Source organism: Pithys albifrons, chromosome Z (assembly GCF_047495875.1).
Source record: "Pithys albifrons albifrons isolate INPA30051 chromosome Z, PitAlb_v1, whole genome shotgun sequence".
Classification (NCBI taxonomy): domain Eukaryota; kingdom Metazoa; phylum Chordata; class Aves; order Passeriformes; family Thamnophilidae; genus Pithys; species Pithys albifrons.
Genome location: NC_092497.1, coordinates 18,706,050 through 18,728,125, shown reverse-complemented (window position 1 = coordinate 18,728,125; position 22,076 = coordinate 18,706,050). Strand labels below are relative to the sequence as shown.

General features: G+C 39.9%; 2 protein-coding genes across 2 annotated transcripts in view; one reads left to right on the top strand and one right to left on the bottom strand.

The window, feature by feature from the left end:
• SNX18 (sorting nexin 18) overlaps positions 1 to 22,076 on the bottom strand; it is a 258,941-nt gene that overhangs the window by 19,174 nt on the left and 217,691 nt on the right. The window lies entirely within an intron of this gene.
• Positions 11,132 to 19,727, top strand: ESM1 (endothelial cell specific molecule 1). Its single transcript, XM_071580631.1, has 3 exons — positions 11,132 to 11,684; positions 15,471 to 15,626; positions 17,720 to 19,727. Exons 1-3 carry the CDS (start codon positions 11,360 to 11,362, stop codon positions 17,818 to 17,820), a joined length of 582 nt encoding a protein of 193 aa, XP_071436732.1. The 5' UTR covers positions 11,132 to 11,359; the 3' UTR covers positions 17,821 to 19,727.

Below are 22,076 nucleotides of genomic sequence, written 5' to 3'. Positions count from 1 at the left end.
CACTCACTCACTCAGGACCCACCTAATACCCCAAGACCAGTAGACTCTGTCCCAGCAACACTTAGCCAAGTAGTAACCTTGATTTATGTCCACCCTGAGGTGAGAGGAGCCTTTATTCTGTTTCCATGCAAGTAGGGAAGACTTTGCCAGCTTTGAAATCCCCATGTCTTGAGGGAGTACCTGCCTGCTCACCCCTCCATGTGGGGAGGGGCACTTTGAGCCAGGGAGCATGGTAGGAGTCCTGCAGTGGGACTGCATAGTGCCCTCCAATTCTGCGTTTTCTTTGCACCTGTGAAAACACATGGTGTAAGGATGGCTGATTCTGCAACCAGGGACAGGCAGAAGAAAGGTCCAGGAGATAGTAGTGTTGGCTAAAGGAGGTGACCACTGGTGTCACTCACGGCTGAAACCACTGCTGGGCTGGTTCCCAGAACTGATCTCAAAACAGGACAGCCACAGATAGCTCCATGTATGTTAGTTTTGCAATGACAAACACCCACAAAGCCTGACAAAAGTAACCTGGAAATACAGTCTTGACTAGACTAAGAGCTTGTGGTGGAGTTTATTGAACATGGCAGTTATTTCCAGCATAGCATTTGCAATTCCACTTTTCTTCAGTGAAGAACTGGAGTCTTGTATTTTTAACCTGCTACGCCTTAACTCATCTCTATCTCCTTGTGAGGTATCCCCTTGCACATTACCTGCCAGATTCCAAATATTGGCTTCTTATACCAGACCAGCTCTCTCATGCGTTTTTCACCTTGGCTGGAAATTTCTGAGTGGATTAAAGGATTCTTGCCTGTGGAATCCTTCTGCACTTGCCCAAGGCTGTGCCTCTGTCTATGCTTGCACTTTGCAGCTTCCTCTCTGCAGATCTAACTTCTCTGTTAGACTTTTACATCTATATCTGTTTTCATTGAGGTCTTCCAGGTAAGATATTTCTTAAGGATTATTTCCTCAGTGGTCTGACTTGCTCATTGCCTGTCACATCTACATATTTGGGCACAGTCAGCAACCCCTATGGCTGACCAGGCCAAGCAAAAACATGACCTATGGCACTGACATCCAATGCATGGTGCAAAAAGTGCTGCACAGCCCTTGGCTCTCTGTCCACCAGAGAGGACTGACAACTTGTACTCCCACATCACACCAGAGTGCAGATGCCAGTCAGGCCTCAGGTTTGTTCTGCTCTTATGTTGGGTAGTAGTGGCTGGTGTTTTGTACTTGTTTTGGCTGTAAGTCTAATGCACTGCTTATTCAATTTTTAAATTTTTTTTAAACAAACTTCTGTTTCTCAGTACAGAGGGTCTCATTATGTATTGTCAACAAATGTTATTTCCTGAAAGTGTGGTAATATGTTTGAAGCAGGGATTGCCTCCACAGCTCCTAGTCAAAGTCTTTGTTTTATCTTCTGACTGCAGAGCTGCCCTCTATCTAGAAAGCTGTAAAAGTAACCTTCCTTTTGGGCAACTCAATCTAGCATCAGGAACAAATATTTAGAAAACAGAATTAAAACAAAGCAACCCATCAGATTGTCAAGAAAATTTTCTTGGATACTTGCCTAAAAAGAAATAAAGTCAGAAGACTGTTTAGAACTCTGAATGGGTCAGCTCGCTATAGTCAGACAAATTCCAGCAAGTCATTTTAATATGTCTGCTACATTTTTAAATTAAGATTCACTAGTTTCCCAAATTTATCCTAACCTCATTAATGATCTGCCAGATGGTTCAGACACATCTATCCCAGTATGTTCATAATACCAAAATCATCTTTTTTGATTGACTAATAATATTCCATAATTAATAGCTAGCAGATTACAAGTAGGTTAAAATTAACTGTAATTCTATTCAAGGTGGTACAGGTTGCTCCAAAGCAAGAAACCACAGAAAGATGAGCAAGAAACCCTTATCAAAAAAAGCTTCCTTATGTAAAAATGGAAGGGATCTCACATACCATAGCTACTTCAAAAGGTACAGATTAGTTTTTGCCTACAAACAACAGTTTCACAGAATTCTTTCTTATGTATATTTGCTTGTAAAAAGCAAGAAGCTTTGCCCTACTAAAACACTCTCACAACACCTTTATTTCAGTAAAATATCAAGTCTCTCTGCAGTCCTCTAGAAAATTAAGATGAGTAATTAGAACAATATCAATTTCGGTTAAAACTTAAATAACTCTCAATCACTCCTGTAATAAAAATATAATATTAATGAGTAATTAATTAACTATTAATTATTGAGGTCAGAGAAGAGCTATGAAGATGCTTAGGGGCTCCTCTCCTATTAAGAAGGTCTGAGAGACTTAGGATTATTCAGCCTTGAGAAGAGAAGGCTTGAGGGAGACCTAATTGTTACCTTCCAGTAGCTGAAAGGAGACTACAAGAGAGATGGAGAGGGACCATTTACAAGAGTATGCAGTGCGAGGAAAAAGGAAATGACTTCAAATTGAAAGAGAGTGGGTTTAGATTTGATGTTGGAAAGGAATTCTTTACTGTGAAGGTGATGAGGAACAGGAACAGATTGCCCAGAGTTGTGTATGTCCTGTCCCTGGAAATATTCCAGACCAGGCTGGATGGACTTCTAAATGATCTGATCTAGTGGAAGGTGTCCCCGCCCTTGACACTGGGTTTGGAACTAGATGATTTTAAGGTCTCTTCCAGCCCAAACCATTGATGATTCTATCATTTCCATTTAAAGGATTAAGTGGCACATGGTTGTTTAGGTTATCTTGAAGCAATTCAGAGAGATGTTATCTGTCAGAGTGTAGTGGCCAGTCTATCTGAAGCTGTTACAACCATAGCACACATTCCTTTAGCCCCATTCATACCAGATAAAAGAAGATGCATGAAAAGAAGGGTGAACTCTGAAATAATGTGTTTGCAAAACCTCTGACATATTCAAATGGCAAAAGAACAGTTTGACAGCGGTGTGACTTTCACTGAATAAAATCTGGGGCATGCATATTCAGTGCCAAAAGCCACAGTCCTGTGCTAGCACTGGTCTTAGCAGAGTTCAAGTAACAAACATTCACATTGAACACACAATTATTCTCAGAACTGATGCTTTGGGTGTGCTGATGGAGCACCATGGAGAAACTTATACTGCTTCCTTTCACTGGTGATTGAGACAGGCCCTGCCTTTCAAGGTGGTTCAGCCAGATCTTGTCAACAAATTCCTGCTATGTACAATCCACACCATAATGAAAAGAATAATGTGGTGGCAGCAACTACACTTGCTGCACTGAGTATCTCACACTGACAGAGAAAGAAGATAAACTTGTTGATGCTAAATGTGTTGTTCGTTTTCTTTCTGCAATATTACATAGGAGTTCTAACTGCAAAGTTCATTGGGTGTACCTCGGTAACAAAAGTGTATGATAATATGAGAGCTGAAAAGTACGATACAGGGGGCTGTGGTGTTCACGATGCTAGGTACACGAGCTTCAGAAGTTATCAGATCCATAGCTGCAGTGGAATGATGTTTGTGCTCCTCCAGAAGTAGAAATGGGTGATTTGAGTTAACTTGTCCTGTAAAATAAGACTGTGCTGCACAGCAATCAGCCAGGCAGTGTCTCAGTGAAATCTGACAGAGGCTGCATATCAGAGCCCTGAATTATTTAAAAATATCTTAGTTTCTGACAGTATATTCTGTTTTATGAAAAATGTTGTTGATCTTATTGAGTGGTTTCAGCCTCGTTATGCAGAAATACTGGGAGTATTTGCACAAGGTAAGAGCACTGGTAATTGGTCTTGGTAATTGTTAGCTTTGATGTTCATATTTGGGACAGTGGTTTTCAGGAGGGTTTGTTTTTCCACTAGCAGTGTCAGGTTGGGTTTTTTTCCTCCTTGTGATGCTTGGTTCCAGCTTAGCCATCCTGGGAAATATTCATCTGCCCAGCCAAGTGATGCTTTTGACTCTGGAATAGTTTCCAGAGGCACAGCCAATGGTTTGCAAACCCTGTTTCATGCATTTATCTTAGGCAATAGATAAACAAAAAAATCCTTTCCCTCAATGCTGATTGTAAAAAGCACACTTTTTTGTTTACTACCAATACTTTATACCATGAAAAATTCAAGCATTTTTTGTTTTATAAAATAGAATAAGCTACTGTAGACAGTACTGAAGGTGTTGTTGCCCAATTCTGGACCAAATGGCCTCATGGCATCAGCATGAGGGAACATCTTGTGTACCATGGCTTTGGGGGCTGTTTCCTACTGTCAACAACCACCTGCAGCAAATCTTCCTCTTTGTTCCCTTTGCATCTTCATTACAGGCAGAATGAGACAGTTGTCCTGCTCCCAGCTAGCACTCATAATCTGTAATGTTAGAAGCTAACCCCTGGCACAAGGAAGAAGATCCATAATAAAACATGGGGCAAAATGAATAGTAACTAGTAATTATCTGATTTTAAATGAATCGTCTAAGAAAGCACATTTGATTGTGACATTTCAGAAATTTTGCTTCCTTAAATAGTTTCTTCTATTACAGACAGAAAATATGTAAAAGAACCCAAGTTCAATCTATGACGGTTCGAAAGATAGAGTGGAAGAAAAGAATAACATGCCAGTATAGAAAAATCACATATTCAGTCTGTCAGATTCATAACTTGGGAAAATACCTGCAGCTTTGAATATTTTACTCATTTTTTTTTCCAGGTCGTTTTCTTAAAGAATAAATCTGAGCAGTTGACTAAGTGACTGAAAATTCCATCAAGCTTTGATCAAGTAATTAAAGTTGATTTATGAATAAAATAAAACGCTCAATACTATTCAAGCATTATATTTTATTCTCTCAAATTTGTTGAGTGAATATAAATGCATTTAAATTATAACATTTCAGAATAAAAACACAAGGTTGTGTTCTGTACAAGTAACACTGCTTAGTTATAATATGTCTTCTACCAATAAAGTTGAAAATAATGAGATATGAGATAAATTTCTAAGTGATAAGGCTCTTTGTAAGTTTATGGGTTATAATTTTAAGCTTTCTGGCTGTTTTGCTGTTTATTGAAACCAAACTTCTGTGAGGCAATATGCAGCTGTTACCTCTCATTGCTTTTTAAGTAGAGCTTGTTTGGAAATAATTCCTTTCCATACTTTGAGTAAAAAACACACAGCAGAGAAGATGACAAAACATGGGAAGTATCATGTGAAATGCCAGCCCCACTAAAAGGAGTGATATTGGTGTCAGCATTCACCCCCAATATGTGTACCTCAGGTAGAAAAAAAAGTATTCTAATATTTGAAAATACAGCCATATGATTGATGAGGCAAAGGACAAAGGATGTAGGAAGCATAGGCATGAAAATACTCTTGATGCTCTGGGGAAGCAAATGGCCCTGTGCTTGGTAGGTCTCTCCAAGTGCATGGTTCTGGGAGACCTTAACTGGTCTCTCTTTTCATGGAAGCCAAGATACTAATTCACTTTGTGTCCAAATCTGTTCATTGAAGTCCATATTGTGTACAGCATGAAAATGTCTGAAGAGCAGATGTCAGAAGTCCTCTTGAAGGAGACTTTGCGCCTGTTAGCCCAGCCTCAGGGGCTTCAGTCTGGATAGATGAGATGAATGGAGAGTGAGGACTGGTGTCTTGGGTTGAGTTGGCAAAATGTCCAAGACAAAGTGTTCCTCCCCCCTCAACCAGGCAAGGGACAAAGAAGAGGAAGAGAGGAAAAAACCCCCTTCAAACTAGGTTTATGCTGAAACTAACTCCATGTATTTATACAGAAAAGAGAAAATTAAGAGAAAACTACAATATAACACACACTTACACAAGTTACATATATATAACAGGAAATAACTTCCCACTCCCCAATTAATACAAAGCAAAGTCTATTACACTAGATCTGTAAGTACACTAAGAGACACATGGCAAGACACAGAAAGAGTAACAACAAAATGTTTCTACTTCCCTGAATTCAAACAAAATGCAAGCAGAGGCAGCAGCAGGAGCGAGGCCTACTCTGGCAAGACAAGAGTTGCACTATGTCCTGTCTGTACCTCAGCTATGGTGGAACTGACCAAGCCACTCCCACTGGATTCTACACCTTTTGAGATGATGTAGTATGGTATGGAATACAATATTATTGGCTAGAAGTCAGCTGTTAGCTGGCCCAGCCCAGCTCAAGTCAGCTGACAATTTCAGGCCTAGTCTGAATTTTAAAACCTACATTTAGGCCCACCTGGCCAAAACCATAACAACTGGGAACAAGAGAAAGTAATAAAGATGGTTGAAGAGACACAGTCTGTTGCACTCTTATTTTTTAGGGCACTTTTTATGTGTGGCATAAGTAGACTTCCAAAGAGCAAAGCTGCATAAAAGCCAGGGAGAAACCACAGTATAACAAGGGAGTTGTCAGCTTCTTTATCATAAAGAGCAGAGATCAAAATCACCTTGAGTTGCAACTGAAAGGATACTCCCCACCAATCCTAAAATATCTGATTCTAAACTCTGTACCTAGGAATTGAAAACAAACTGGTGCACTTTGAGATTCTGCTCAGGTACCAAGAACAAACATTTCTTAAATGGGACTTTGGCTTAGTTATCTGGGACTGGTAGAGTCAGAGTACAATTACCATTTAGACTGAGTAAGGAAAGGATAAAACTCACATGGTATTTGCAATTCAGTTGACTGTTGTGTTATTGTTTTTGTCCTGATACAACTGATGAGAACTCTTGTTCAAGTCTACTATGTTTTCTTCTAGTTCTACAGGGGACTAAAGAGATCAAAGGCTTCATGACAGTAGAGAAATGAGTGTATATTCCTACATGACTTTACATCAAAAAGTGAGAGACAAAATATCACTTACATTAACTCATTATTAAGGCTGCATACCACAGGGGAATGTGACCACCTAAGTAGAACATGCAAAGAACCATCACTCACATCTTGGTTTGTTGTTTTTTTTTTAATTGATAAAGAAACTGAATGTTTGAAGATCAGCCTTGAAAAGATGTTTTTTTTTTCTGTGTGGAAAGGCTTTGTTCCCCCCCTGGGTGTACATATGGCTTACTCAGGGTGATTAAGATTTCCAGGATCAAGGTGTCACAAAAGAACCAGCTCCTGACAAGACTGGAGGGTGTGAAGGCAGAGTTTTGGGCTGTGAGTGGTCTGTCAAGTCAAGCATTATATTCAGAGAAGCAAATCTAAACTATAGAGAAGCTGTGGGACTTTCTCACACTTTTAAGAAACACTCTGGTATAAATCTTGGAGACCTTGACCACCAAAACTCTTTTCTTCCACTGAAAATTCAGATGACTTTAAAGTATTAAAAAAACGCCAAACAACAGATTTCAACATAATAGAGTCACAATCCATTTTTTCATATTTCTTCCCCTTTTGCATCATCTACATATTTACTCTGTGACTTCCCTGCCATGGAGAAAATTGACCCCTCTGCCAAGTAGTAGAATTTTTGACCACTCTCTAATACTTTTGCCTTTTGAACACCTTCTCCAAACACAGTAGAACTATTTAACTCTATTCATAAAGGAATTGAAGCCAAGCCAGTGATTTCTGCTATGCAAATTATTATGGTGGTTGTAAAATCACTGGAAATAGCCATTCTATGGAGAGATGACACAGGACAGAGATCCTGCAGTCAGAGCCAGGCCATGACCGGAGCCCACTGAGGAGAAGGGCTGTACTTCATGGGCTCAGTAAGCAGCGCAGACCAGACAGAACCAAGCTCCATCTGCAAGGTTGTAGGTTTGGAGGAAGAAACTCAGCAGAAGTTACGTGCAGAAAGTTTGGCTAACAGCTCCCAGACTGAATATGCCATATATTTGATTGTGACATATAGGCAAGTATATCTTTAATGTGCTCCAAACTAGCTATAGTTCTCATTCCTGAGGCTCTCTACAGATAAGCCCACCATATCCAGTCATTTCTGCAACAGCTCCTGCAGTTTATGCAGAGGTAACCAGCTTACCCAGTCCTCTGTAGAGCACCAGGTCTGCCTGGAGACCAGGAACACTACTGGAGAAAGCATGTGCACACCTCCTGCCTTCAGCAAGTCGGAAATGTCCCAAAGCATCTATTTTTACCAGAGTGCAGTTGCTATGTTACATTTGAAACAAAGAGTAATTAGCAATTCATTGAAAAAATACCAGAAAAGAAATCATACAAAGGGGAGTCCTTGCCACTATCTCACTTTCCTGATTCTTATCTCTTACTTCCTATTTCTGGCTTTTCATTTTGGAACTTTGCAGCTTAGCTTCCTTTTGGTGTTTCCCTTTGAATTTTTGCCTCTCATATAGCATTGTGCTTATGGCTTTTTGTAAAGGAAGCCTGGGACAAGGTTGGATCTTTCAGGAATGATGGTAACATATTTTTAGTTTGGGGATTGCCTTTTGGAAATGAGCATCAAGGGTCATGCTTTAAACCTTCTGCTATGTTTAAAGAGATATTATTTTTCCCTGCTTATCCCGACTATGTATTCCAAAGACTGGATAGTGCCAGTGGTCAGAATGCTGAAGTTCAGAAGAGTTGAAGTGAATGTTTCTCTGCCTAAAGAGAAAAAGGAAAAAAGCCTGTTAATCTAATGAATAGAGTACTCCCATGTATCAGCACAGACCAATCATGTATCATGAGCAATCTCATTCCATGAATATTTTTAACAGGTGGGGTCAGACTATTCGTAAATGTAACTTCAAGAACATCTCACAGGCTGCTTTTGTTTGAGAAACAGATTATTTACAAAAGAACTAGAAAAACAGTGCTCAGAAGTATCCAGCTGGAAACACAGCTCACTGACACTAGATTGCTTGGTTCCCTGTAAAGTGCTGAACCCAAGAGTTGAAACTTTTTCTGCTTCTAGAAGGAGTGCCAAATATTATATATAGTGATGTAATTATGATACAAGCTGGCACCAAGACAATTTATACTGTAAATTTAGAAAAAAAAATAGCTCTAATCTGTTCCAGGAGATCTTCCACATTTAAAGTGTATTTATACCACAAATTAAATAATGGTGGCAAATTTTCTGCTGCTGATAGTTGGAGAAGCTTCATTAATTGCCATTGCATCAGTTTTCAAGGGAGTGCTTAGTTTAGCGCTTTACAGAATCAAGTTTTCATTGGAAAGAAAATCTTAGTGGATTCAACAGGTGAGACAACAGAGAAACATTAAAGCCAGAGAGAGTAAAATTGGATTTATTTCACTACTTAATCAGTGGACAGTGCAGAAGATCATAGTATCATTATGTCCTGCATGACACTCATGCATAAGCCAGACGTTTGTCTGTTCATATTGTTTTCTTCCATTACGTGTATTTTTTACATTGCAATAATTTACTTTGGCTTTGAGCTCCAACCACAGAATACAGTTTCTATCTTATTCCAAGTAATATTGGCTAGTTGCTAGGGGAGTATGCTGATTTCTTTTACGATTTCTTTTCCTCACCACATCTGTGTGTAATTTTTCTATTTATCATCTCTCTAGGACATTTTTCCTGTGAGAAACCCAAATGTGAAATGTAGCCCTTTCAGATTTTGTTTAGTGTTTTATACAAGGAGCATTTCCTATATTTACAGGATAGGATGTTACCAGCTGGTGGTTACTACCAGGCACAAATGCCCAAATGCAAGTGTGGATGAGTCTGCATATGCCTCTGTTATCTCTCTGAATGAGTAAGCAGGCAGGTATGAATTGAAGTGCAGGTGTGAATTAATAGAAGAGTGAGTCTTCCTGTTCCTTACCACTACAGACCCATGATGTCCCATGCACTAAGCCTGCAAACTGCTTCTTTGGGCTATTTTACCCTTGTGAGCAGATCTATCTGGGATGTTGAAAGGGTTACCAGACTGACCTGTGGTCCCTGGTTCTCTGATTGAACTTGTCATCTCTCTCCCACTAAGGGACTGCCCAGTGGGATTTACACTGGCTCCTCAGCCCCACAGGTTACAGACTGACCTATTAGTATAATCCAATGCCAATTTTAGTTGATGCTCTGCCAGTAGACATGAACAGTGGTTTACATTTTTCTGCTGATCTGTGAACTATGAAGGACATGTTGAGTTGTTGGGTTTTTTTTAAAACAGGCTGCTGCCATGTTGTAGTTGTGATGGGGTCAGGGGTAGCACACCCATTTCTAATTTATCTGCTTGTTATAACCTTGCACTTTTATTCCTCTGAGTTTAGCTAAAATGTTCATTTCCATGTTTGGAGTACTTCTTTCTCTTCTCAGAGAAGAGTTGCTTTGTATTTTGAAGATGAAGCTGTCCTACTATAGCTAATTGCTGTCATCTCATGGCTATCAATAGCACTTTCTTGGTTTATATGAGATTTCAACCTAATGCTTTAATTTTTACATTTTAAATTAATTACTTGCTCCAAGAATACTCGTGAAGCATGATAATATGTGTGAATACCTGATCTTGTGCATGTAAACCTCTGCCAACAAGAAACTGTGATTAAAAGCACTGTCTATCAACTGATTACATAAAGGATGAGGCAATGTGGATGGTGTTGATGATGAATGGGGATTTGCCCTGTGGTTGTGAAGTTGGGGCAGACCATTGATCACTCTTCTGAACTGTTGGAAGATGCCACAAAACAGTTTCTGTCTGACCAGTTTTTAGTTCTAGCAGTAATCTTTGGGTGAAATGTTTAATTCATCTCCACCTAAATACTGATTAAAAGTGGTATTTCAATGGAGGCAGAAAAAACTACTGAAACATCTGAGCTTGGCTGCTAAATTACATGATCTCACTTAATTCCTCTCAGTAACTATCCACATACCGTAAGAGGGTATGGCAAAGATCTATTCTATTAAAGGTTTTTCTTTCAGCAGTGAAATGATTCAGTGTGATTTTCTGCTGGCTGTGTGAGCTGTGATAGGAAGGCAGAGATCTCCTGTCAGCAGTGTGCCTGGTGTCAGAGCAACCCCTGTCCTGCAGGAAGGTATACAACCTACTCGGAGTTGATTTTATTTTTTTTTCCTGATCATGTATGCTTCAGTTTATGTTTTCTTTTTTGGTTTCTTTTTTTCTTTTTCCTTTTTTTTCTTTTGGCAGATGTCCTCGAGCATTTGAAACGGATGTGAGAGGGTTTTTAGTCCTCATGCAAAACAACCAACTAAACATAACAGATTACATCAGCTCAGGCTTTTCAATTCCTGGATGGCAGTAGAGTGCTAATCCAACCTTCATCCTGGATTTCATAAACTGAAACAAGGGAGGCTGGCAGGAGCAGTGCTGCCGGATTGAGGAAGCTGATGACGGTGCAACATGTGGGCAACACACTGTATAAAGCTCATAAACTTGTAGACTGATGTGTGCAGCTACCACTTTGGATTCTGTACCGCTGCTTCCCTCGACGAGAGGCACCAGCAGGCTGAACATTAGAATTTGCTCTTTGGGATGGAGCATTTACCCCTGCAAGACATGAAGAGCTTCCTGTTCCTCACACTCCTCCTGATGCCTGTGCATGCTGGAACTGCTTGGAGTGCGAAATACGCAGTAGATTGTCCTGAGCCCTGTGACAGTAACGCATGCAAAAGTACTTTGCGCTGTAAGCGAACGGTGCTGGATGACTGTGGCTGCTGCAGGGTGTGTGCCGCTGCTCTGGGGGAGACTTGCTATCGTACAGTCTCAGGGATGGATGGTGTCAAGTGTGGTCCTGGGCTGAAGTGCCAGTTTTACACTGAGGAGGATGACTTTGGTGATGAATTCGGTATCTGCAAAGGTAACAATACTCACTTTGCATGCACCTACTGTGGCAATTTGACTGAAAGCTACATGTGAACTTGCCTCCTGCTTGAAAGGTCTAAAATGGGATTTTTCCAGCCCAGCCCTTAGATAAGAAGAAAGTGAAAAATACTTGCTGGATAGTAGAAAGTGCTACATGTAAGGGGGCAGGGTTATTATTGTTAGAATATTATTTAGACCTGAGGACATGTGTGAGGAAATACAGACAGGGGTGTGCTCGAAGAAGACTTTTTTGACTGGGACTTGGGAGACCTAGGCACTAGTGCTGATCTTTCAGCTGATTTGGTGTGTGACTTTCTATATATTGCAAGACTTTAATCCTGCAAGTCCAGCCTTGTCACAGGGTCCCTGCCTCTGCTGCACTCTCCCTGGGGTGATGTTCCCTCTGGCACTTCTAGCTGCATGACAAGGCATCAGGTGCTCACTCTGGGGCCTGGGGGATGGAGTTAACAGCACTGCCTGAGTGCCTGGGGATGTTGTGTTTGATTTAGTTCTGCCATTGAGGTGCTCAACTACCGTAAGAATGTGTTCAGGGGAGGCAAACAGAGACCCTCCTGCCTGAAAGACGGGAATAACAGAATAGAAACTGATTGTGAGATGAGCAGCCAGCCACTGCTTTAAGCTTATTCCAGGTATGCTGCATGCTGATTTCTTTATTCAGAGGCTAAAATGGCATTTTTCATTTAAGAGCTATCCTCGTTTGATGCAAAATGTGTTTTAAAAGAGTTTGCAAAGCTTAAACGCAATGTGTTTGTGTACCACTTCAGTAAGTAAATACAGAAAAGCCTTAGAATAACTTCCTTAAAAGTGGAAATCTTGGTAGTTAAATATCAGGAGTATTAATAAACTCAGTTGAATGAATGACTTTGGACCAGATGCTGTAAAAATTATTCAGGCTGACTCACACACAGAACACAATAATTACCTTATTTAAAACAAATTTGTGTGCATAGTTGGGTGTGAAACCCCAAATAGCAATTTTATTTCAAAAGACTAGAACTTATGCATAAAGATCATATTTTTGGTGCACTGACCAGAAAAGTATTTTACAGAGAAATTATCTGATCTTCGGTTCATTAAAAATTACCCCAGTGCACTATGCTGCCTATAATCCTTTTAACAGTTCTTTTGAATTAGTATATACTTTTTACTTTCCTCACAGGACTTTCTTTGCAATAGCACACTTTGAATGGAAAAAAGAAATATTAAAGGACATGAAATCTGAATCTCTGTACCTGAATCTTGGATGCTCTCTAGAAAATGCAAAGTAAAGTGTTTGGGCTTTTCTCCCATCCAGTGCATGGAAAAAGTCCTACTAATTTCAATAAAACCATATCTTGACATAGAATTATAAATTTGTATTGAAAACTTATATTCCCCATATATTTATTTGCACTAAATATGATATGTAATTTCTAACGATATTTCTTATTTCATCTCAGCTCTAAGGTAGCACAATCTTTGTCTGTACATGTGTGAATTTTATTCAGCAAAGTTAAGCTAAATCTTATTATTTTATATAACCATTTACAGCTATGATACCAGGTTACTTATTGATTTCAATAATTTCCATATCTGTAGTAATTTATAGACTCAGGGCTAAATTCTCTCTGGATTCTTGCAACTCTTTTACTTTGAAGTTCTGGAAAAATGATCTGAACTCTCTGTTTTTCAATTTCTTATTTCTAAAATGGGTGGTATATGTTTCAGAGCAGTATTTGGATACTTCTATTATTATAAGAGTGCATTGTATTATTGTCAGTAGCAGTGTCATTCTTGTCCAAACCAAAAGAATACTGATGGTCTTGCTTTCCTTAAATCACTGGGAGAAATCCTTAAATTTAGGAGAAGGCTCCCACTGAACAAAACCTTCTAATGGCAAAATTGAGTTAGATCTCAGTTTCATCAAATAGGAAGAGCAGCATCAATTCCACGATTTTTACTTACAGAGCTAAATGCTTTGATCTCAGAATATATTTCCATGCTGTTGTGCACAGCTTTGCATTGCAGTTCTCTAGGCTGAGTACCTGCAGCAGCCAGACTGATGCTCCATGTGGTGTGTGCTCTTTGCCTGTATCCAAGGGAGGATGTGCAGACAAAAACTGTTTCACTTTGGTGGGATTTTAGTGTTGTTTTATGTGATCAGGCAGCAGATCAAAGAGTGTCCTTCTTGGGAAGGGAGTATGGTGAAGCTCAGTAAGATTCTCCAGGATGGAGTGACTGCTGTGCAGTCCCTTTAAGAGAATGAATTAATTTTCTAGGACTTTTACTTTATAAAGCATGCCCATTGGATAGGCAGAGAACTATAAAATTTTGTCTTGACTTTAGTGCATTAGCCTGTTCTTCAGATTGCCTGGGGTTGTATGGGAAAACCAAATATTTGCATTGCTCCAAGAGGGGACTGAACAAATGGAGAAGAGTAATGCTACTATGGGGTGATACACACACAAACTATCCCTGGATCAGGAGGTCCCAGAGCTGAAACTGGGAGACAAAATGAGGGAGAGGTATGATTTGTGCATATTATGGTCACCTTTGCTAAGAGTTTTGTGGAAGCCTGGTCTGGATGGTTCCTTGGTGCAGCCCTCACAGTCATTCATCTGCCCTTAGGAGGGGAACCAGAAACTCTCCAGACCTTGCTATTTAAGGTGACTATGTACCCTGGGTTGGCAAGGACAGTCTGAACATACAGAACTTACTCCTGGGATATCTCAAACTTCTCTAGGGAATGATCTCATGTTTGGGAGTTTGGAAAGGAAATATTGGATATGGGTTTTCCCTGTCTCCATCTTTTCAGCCGTGGCTCTGGAAAGGTACCCTGTTCAAAGGCAAGGCAGAGGAATACAAGAGCTGTGACATCTAGTTTAAACCCTCTGTGAAGTTCTGTGATGCAGCATGTGATATGTGCCAGCTATTGACCAGGGCATATCCACTGCACGTGACTTGATTTTCTTTGGAAAACTTTGAGTCATCCTTGCAGCTGTTCTTTGGTGTTTCTCCACAAGATTGCTCAGGGACAGGTGGTTTGAACTGGGGCATGGATCAGGTGCAGTACAGCCAGGGAGTCACCCTTGTGCCAGTGATCTCTTCAGAGCATACTCAGTCTTTAGGCTGGAGAATTGAGCCCTTTGAAGCTTGCCATGGTATGGCAGACCTTTGCTGTCTGAGAAGGTGTTGGGTAGAAGAAGGCTCTTCCCCAGGAGCCAGTAGTATCTCCAGGTGGAGAGTGCAATGCTGGATAGCTCCTAAGGGTTGGGCTGCATCCTCCACCCAGAGAGCAGGAAGAAACTCTGGCAACAGTAGCCCAGCACCAGCAACAGATTGCAGCAATAAATTGTGACAGTCACATTAAGTGAGATAATAATATGCCCCCATAATAAATTCAGGGAGTATCTGGAGTCATCTTCATTTCTAAACCCAGTGCTAGTCTTTTAACTGCATCCTGTATTATTTCATACTTACATATTGTATATAGCCTTTAAATTGCATTTTAATACTAATGATGTTTCAGAGTAGAGCTCTTGATAGCACATTGTAAATAAGTTACAGGAAATGAAATTATGAATATAATGTGTGTATATAAGGTTTGTTAATACTGGAAAATACTTGTAAAAAGCAGTCAGCATTCTGAAATCCTGTTGCTGAGGTCTAGCTGACATCCATTCAAAGGTTTTCCACTTTCAAGGATATAAGCAAACCAGCTAATAATACAGCAGCTGACTTGGATCACTGAGAACTGCTTTGCTATATTTATTTTTTTCAGAGTGTCCCTATGGTAGCTATGGAATGGAATGCAGGAAAACATGCAACTGTCCCTCTGGCATCTGTGACAGAGTAACAGGGAAGTGTTTGAAGTTCCCATTTTTTCAACTGTCTGCTTCAAAGCCTCCAAATCGACGAAAAATAATTTCACACACAGGTAAGACTTTGTGGGGCAGCTGATTTTTAGCAGAGAACACTTTTTCTGTGATCTACTACCATGGTGTGTATGCTGTGTGTGAGTGATGTATACTTTGGTGGACCTGTGCAAATCACTCATAGCACAAAGTGTGTTCATTTTTCTTATTGGCAGCTCCCTTAACATGTGACAAGAGCTTAGATGGTCTGTGACATATGATAAAAATATCTTGAAATGCTAACATGGGCAAAATACTTTGCAGATCTTGCATGTGCCAGCAGCACAACATCATCTGAGCAATGGGAGGCTATGCTAGAGTTTGCACAGCCTCCAATAGAGTTCAGATGTGATATATGTAGCTACTTCATGTAGAATAGGATTTCACCACATTGCCTTTACTGCTGTTAGCTAACACATGTTAAAAATGCCTCTTTATTCTTTCCCACAAAAAGACAGAGCTTTATGTGTTTAAATGGCTGTATGAAATGTTTTACTGTAGTCATTTGACACAGTATCTCTGGAATAAGTTCTTACCCTTACAATTATGCCTGAAACTTTGAACAGATTTTCCCAGAATTAGGGGAAAAAAAGAATGAGAGAAACTGAAGTGGTTTTGAGGCAGGAAGGAAAGATCACTGACATTTTTAGAGTTGGGATTAAAAAATTTCCCTTTTTTCCAAACCTGATGGTACTGAGATATATTTCACTACATAATGTTTACTCTAAATATAAATACAAAGAAAAATCACAAACGTGGAAGTTAAAAAAAAAATCAGAGACTTAATTCTAGACCTACCGTGAGCTTTTATAAGATTTCACCAAATGGTCTTTTGGTTTTACTTCTTTTCTAGCTGCAGTTTGTGTGCGTTATTTTTATTTTTCTCATTACATTAAGCTGTCTGAAGTTTGCTTAGAGAAAGTTAGATGGAAGCAAACTTCCTCAGCTTCTCCTTATACCATGTTTAGAACAATCTTGGAAAAAAAAAAACCTTGCAAGGTGAAACAGTCCTGATCCTTCTGTAGTTTTCTACATGATTTTTCTCTTTTGCTTTTCCATTTTCTGTTTATTACAAAGGATGACAAGATAATAAGGGTGGTTGTTTTTTTCTGCATCTAGTCTGTGTTCCAAATTTCCCGGACAGCCTTATTTGCATCAGTTCCTCCTTCCCTTTTCTCTGTTCTCCTTGCCTTTGGTCCTAAACCATCTGCTGCCTCAAAGTTTAACAGTTTGTCTGGTCCCAGGCAGGATGAGATACTCACTACATAGAAACAAATGGTGCTTTTTACCCCTGCAAAGGTTTCACACTGATTTCTGCCCTCAGAAGTCTGTCATTGGAAGCAGATGGAGGGCACCGTAGGTAGTACTGCATGGTGTGGTCACACAGGGTTTCATCTGATAAAGGTCTTCAGATGTAGCTATAGCATCCAAGAGACCTTCAGAGTATTAAACCAGCTGTAAATGCTTCTGTATTTTTAACAAGCAAGTTTCTGACCTCTTATAAAAACATTAATGCTACACACACCCGAGTAGAATTAAAGGTGTCAGAGTGTGTTGCTGTGTATTGCAGTTTGACCCCTTCGCAGTCAAAGAGTAGGGCAGCTGGTGGCATGCTTTGCCCCAGCCTAGCTAGCCATGCCACATAACCTCAGTCACAGCTCAGGAATCAGTGTCAGCCTGTGACTGTTTCCAGTTGACAAACTGGATATATTTTGATCCTATTTTTGGAGAGTAAGAGAGTTTAGTGGCATGCACCAGACTATTTCATGCCAGGTGGCCTTAGTCAGAAATACCTACAGGTGAGTTTAATTTGCTGCTGTAGCTATTGAGGTTGTGTTGCTTAGTTTCGTGTCACACAGGAGGGGGTCTTACAGTCAGATCTGGAAACTGAAGTTAAATCGTCAGCCTGATGCTTAAAGTATTAGAAAGCACACCTGACTTATGCTTTAATTTGGCAGAAATTTTGCAAATAGGTAATTGAAGAAATTTAGGGAGATTCCCACAAACTTGCCAGTTCAGGATTTTCTGAAGTATTCCTAGTACCAGGGACATTGCTGGACAATATTTTAATGTTCTTGTGTTCATGAAACCCACATTTATTTTTGTATATTTTCAGAGAATGACATGGCATCAGGGGATGGAAATTCTGTAAAAGAGGAATTTGTTAAAGAGAAAGCTATTCACCCTCCGGTAATGAAATGGCTAAATCCTCGCTGATATTTACTTACACTCATAAGACTTTCAAGACAATGCATTTCTCACAGATTATTAAATATGCAACAACACACTTTAAGAACAAAGTAGATCTATAACATATGAAAATGTAATCTCTGAAGGTCAATTGTGATCCATTTTTAATGAGAAAAATGTTTACTTAAAATAGACTGTACAGTGTATATGATTTTTTATATTTGTTTTGATAAGTATTTGAACAGTAATGTGTTGTGGATTCTTGAATGTATAAAAAACTGAAAATCCAACATGATCATTTAAATAATGCTGGAGGCTGACTCTTGCAGCCCGAGTCTGGGAAAGCTCTCACTGAATTCAGGGTAATTGATACTATTGGGTGAGTGATACTATTGATGTGAAGACAATGTGAAAGAAACACACATCAACAAATCACAGGATAGAAAGAAACACCCCTGAATCTCAATAATAATAACATAGGACCACAACAGTGTGATAAATCAGCCAACATTAGTGAGTAGTTTTCTGGATTTTGGAAGCTCAGTGGCAATTCCTCAAACATAAACGTACCTTTCTTCAGTGAGAAAACACCCAGCATTTCAGTTTATACATTGTGAATAACATAGGCAAAACACTGCAGACATATACGTTTTTTACATGGATTTCTAAAGCTCAATTTTGTACAGAGAAACAGCAGATTGGTAAATTCTACTGATTTGTAGAAGGGGATCTGAAACAAAAAAAGCTGCTTACCATTATTTAAATATATATGTTTCTATAAACCAACTAATTGATGCCATTAAGGCAACATCTGCATTTCTTGGAGAAGAGTGGGTCCAGTGTGAGAGGCCAGCAAACTGACCTTACACTTTCCATCTTTGTTGCTGGCTACAGCCCAGATATGACTCACAAGGAGTGTATTTGATCTACTGTAGGAAAGACTTAGACCCTCAGAGAGTAGTAGTGCAGCCACAGACTACAACGTTTTGGTACCCAGTTCTCTGTTTTCAATTGCATGAGCAAGTGGTCTTATTTCAGCCGAGAGAATAACTTACACATATTAGAGTGTTGTGGAACTGGCAGTTCCTCATTCACTCCAAACGGGATAATCTATGTGTAAAAAAAAATCACCACTGAGGTGGCTTTGCTAATATGTCTGCAAACAACCAGGTCCTCAGATAATGGAAATTTGTGCAGCTTTGTCAGTGAACCCAGACTGAAGTAGTTTAGGAGCTGCCTTGTAATGCAGAACACTCTCATTGTAAATCTGGCTTGAATTGACTATTTCCTTTGAAATCAATGCAAGCTAGACAATGACTTCAGTGAAAGAAGGAACACACAGTACAGCAGCCAAAGTCTAGTTCAGGATCTGAAACTATACTTCAAAAACTATGAACTACAGAATCTTTAACACCTTGGAGGAATTGATTCAAAGCCAACAGCTGTGGAAGCAGGATGCTTTCACCTGGGAAAGCAGAGATGAATTGTGCTGCTCTACAACTAGAGGATAATGACAACAGCAGACATCTAAACATCAGTATGGCAGTGCAGGCTCTCTTGCCATGATAATTAGAAACATATAAACATAAATCTAAAATTAGCATATACCACATTTTAACCTGCATTGAATGTAAGGTCTGAGAGGGAGCAATGTTATCTTGGGCTATTTACAAACAAGTGTATTGATTCTCATCTACTGATCTGAAAAGTCGTTTTTTTCTTGATTTCAGTGACAGCAGAATCAAACCCACAGTCCTTGAGCAGATAATGAAAATTATTTAAAGAATGTAGTAAATATTGCATACGTTATTAATATTTTGCTACAGTGTCATAAATAAATGACATTATGAGTTCTTGAATGTAAGTCTAGTAAGCTGGTTGGTTTTAAAAAGTGTAAGATTGTTATTGTTCAATAAAAAACAAACTTCAAAGCATCACTGTCTATTGCGTCTATCTATTGATGAGAGGGTATGTAGCATGCAGATTAGGCACAGTTTTGCTCCCAAATCTACAGAAATAGTTTCAGCAAATTTGCTGGGGACCATTCACCATCGCCGAAGCTGAGTAATGGCCCATGTTCACAATGACTTGTGTCCATACCATTCAAGCACTTTCATCTCCAAAACAAAGTGTCTGGATCCAAGCTGCCTACCAGAGACAGCTGCTCCTTGGTCAACCCCAACACAGGAAGGGTTTGGGGGTCTTGCTGGCCTGGCTACCACCATGGCAGGGAGCACTTGGCCCTGGAGAAGTGACTACAACTCCTTGATACTGTTTCATTTACCCTAGGGGAGTCCATCTGTGAATCCACACATGAAAAGCCAGGGGAAAGGAGAAGATGGAGAGGGATATCCTGAAAACATTTTTAGATGATTTCTACCTTTTTCCATCAAGTTTATAAAATGCTTTTGCATTTCTTCAGTAGTTCCAGTGATATATTGCTGCACACAGAATAGATTTCAGAATAAAATTATAGTGTAAGAAAGTTCTATCCCTTATCCTTTGAAATGTCTATCTGTGGCTACTAGTGGCAATGGGACTACAACAGTATATGAAATTATGCAAATGATCATAGACCCATAGAATGATTTAGATTGGAAAAGGCATTTAAAATCCTTTGAGTGCCACTGTTAACCCAACACTGCCAAGTCCACCACTAAACCATGTCCCCAAGTGCCACAACTACACCTCCAGGGATGGTGATTCTATCAGTTCCCTGGGCAGTCTGTTCCAATACTTGACAACCCTTCCCACGAAGAAATTTTTCCTAATATCCCCTGGCACAACTTGAGACAATTTCCTCTTATCCTGTCACCAGTTACCTGGGAGAAGAGACTGAACTGCACCTGGTCACAACCTCCTTTTGGGTAGTTGTAGGGAGTGATAAGGTCTCCCCTGAGCCTTGTTTTCTCCAGGCTGAACAAACCCAGCTCTCTCAGCTGCTCCTCACAAGACTTGTGCTCCAGACCCTTTACCAACTTGATTGGTCTTCTACGGACAAGCTCCAGCACCTCAATGTCTTTCTTGTACTGAGGGACCTAAAACTGAACACAGGACTTGAGGTGATCTCTGCCCAGCACAGGGGGGCAATCATGGCACTGGTCCTGCTGGCCATCCTATGGGTGATGCAAGCCATGGTCCCATCAGCCTTCTTGGCCACCTGGACATGCTGCTGGCCCATGTTCAGCCCCTGTCTACCAGCACCCCCCAGGTTCTTTTTCCACTGAGCAGCTTTCCAGCCACTCTGCCCCCCAGCCTGTAGTGCTGCCTGAGGTTGTTGTCACCCAATGGCAGGATCCAGCACTTGGTCTTGTTGAACCTCATACCATTAGCCTCAGCCCATTAATCCAGCCTAGTCAGATCCTTCTGCAGATTAAAGCTCCTTCCCAGCTTGGTGTTATCTGCAAACTTACTCATGATATCTTTGCAGTCCTGCTAAGCTGTCTGTACCGTCTTGCAAAAGTCAAAACCCCTCTTTTTTTTCCTGAGTTTCAAACAAAGTTCTCAGTTCAGCCAGGCTGGTATTCTTCCCTTCTAGCTTGTCTTTTGACTTGCAAGGGCAGCCTGTTCCTGCGCCTTTTGGATTTTTTCTTGAAGAACACCCAGCTTTCCTGGACTCCTTTGTCCTTCAGCATTGCCTCTTGAGGGACATGAAATGATGTTCATGGAATCAAGGACTTTTCACCAATCTCTTCATTATTTTCCATGCTTTCATCTTCCTACCTTTCTGTCCACATCTCTGCTGACTTTTCACTGCACACTTCAACTAATTTTCCCTATTTTGCATATGTGGATTTTCTTTTAGACTTTTTTACTTTCTTCACCCAACTCTATGTTCCAGGCATCCTCTGTGCATTGAACTTTCCTTCTCACACAAAATTAATGTTGATTACTGATGTTCTTATCTCCAGAAATAAAAGTTGTGAGATGGTTCATTACAGAACATGCTCCTGTCATCTAGTTTCTAAATTTGGTTTCAGTGGAGTCATATATTATTTCCAATATGAACATGTATGGCAAATAGGCCTAATTTCTAGTAGGCAGACTTTATTTTCTCAGTTAGTAAACTGTAAGGCAGTAATACACAATGACTTATTTTTTATTTAATGTGCAATAACACTGATAAGAAGTGTGCTGTAATGCAGTTTTTATTTAAGTCTGTATTATAGGATGCTGCAGACACCATTACCTTTCAAACAATATATCATCAAATGTTTTAGAGTGGTGTCTGAAATACACAGAATAGAGAAGCCTGAAATATGTTCAGATATATTTCACCGACA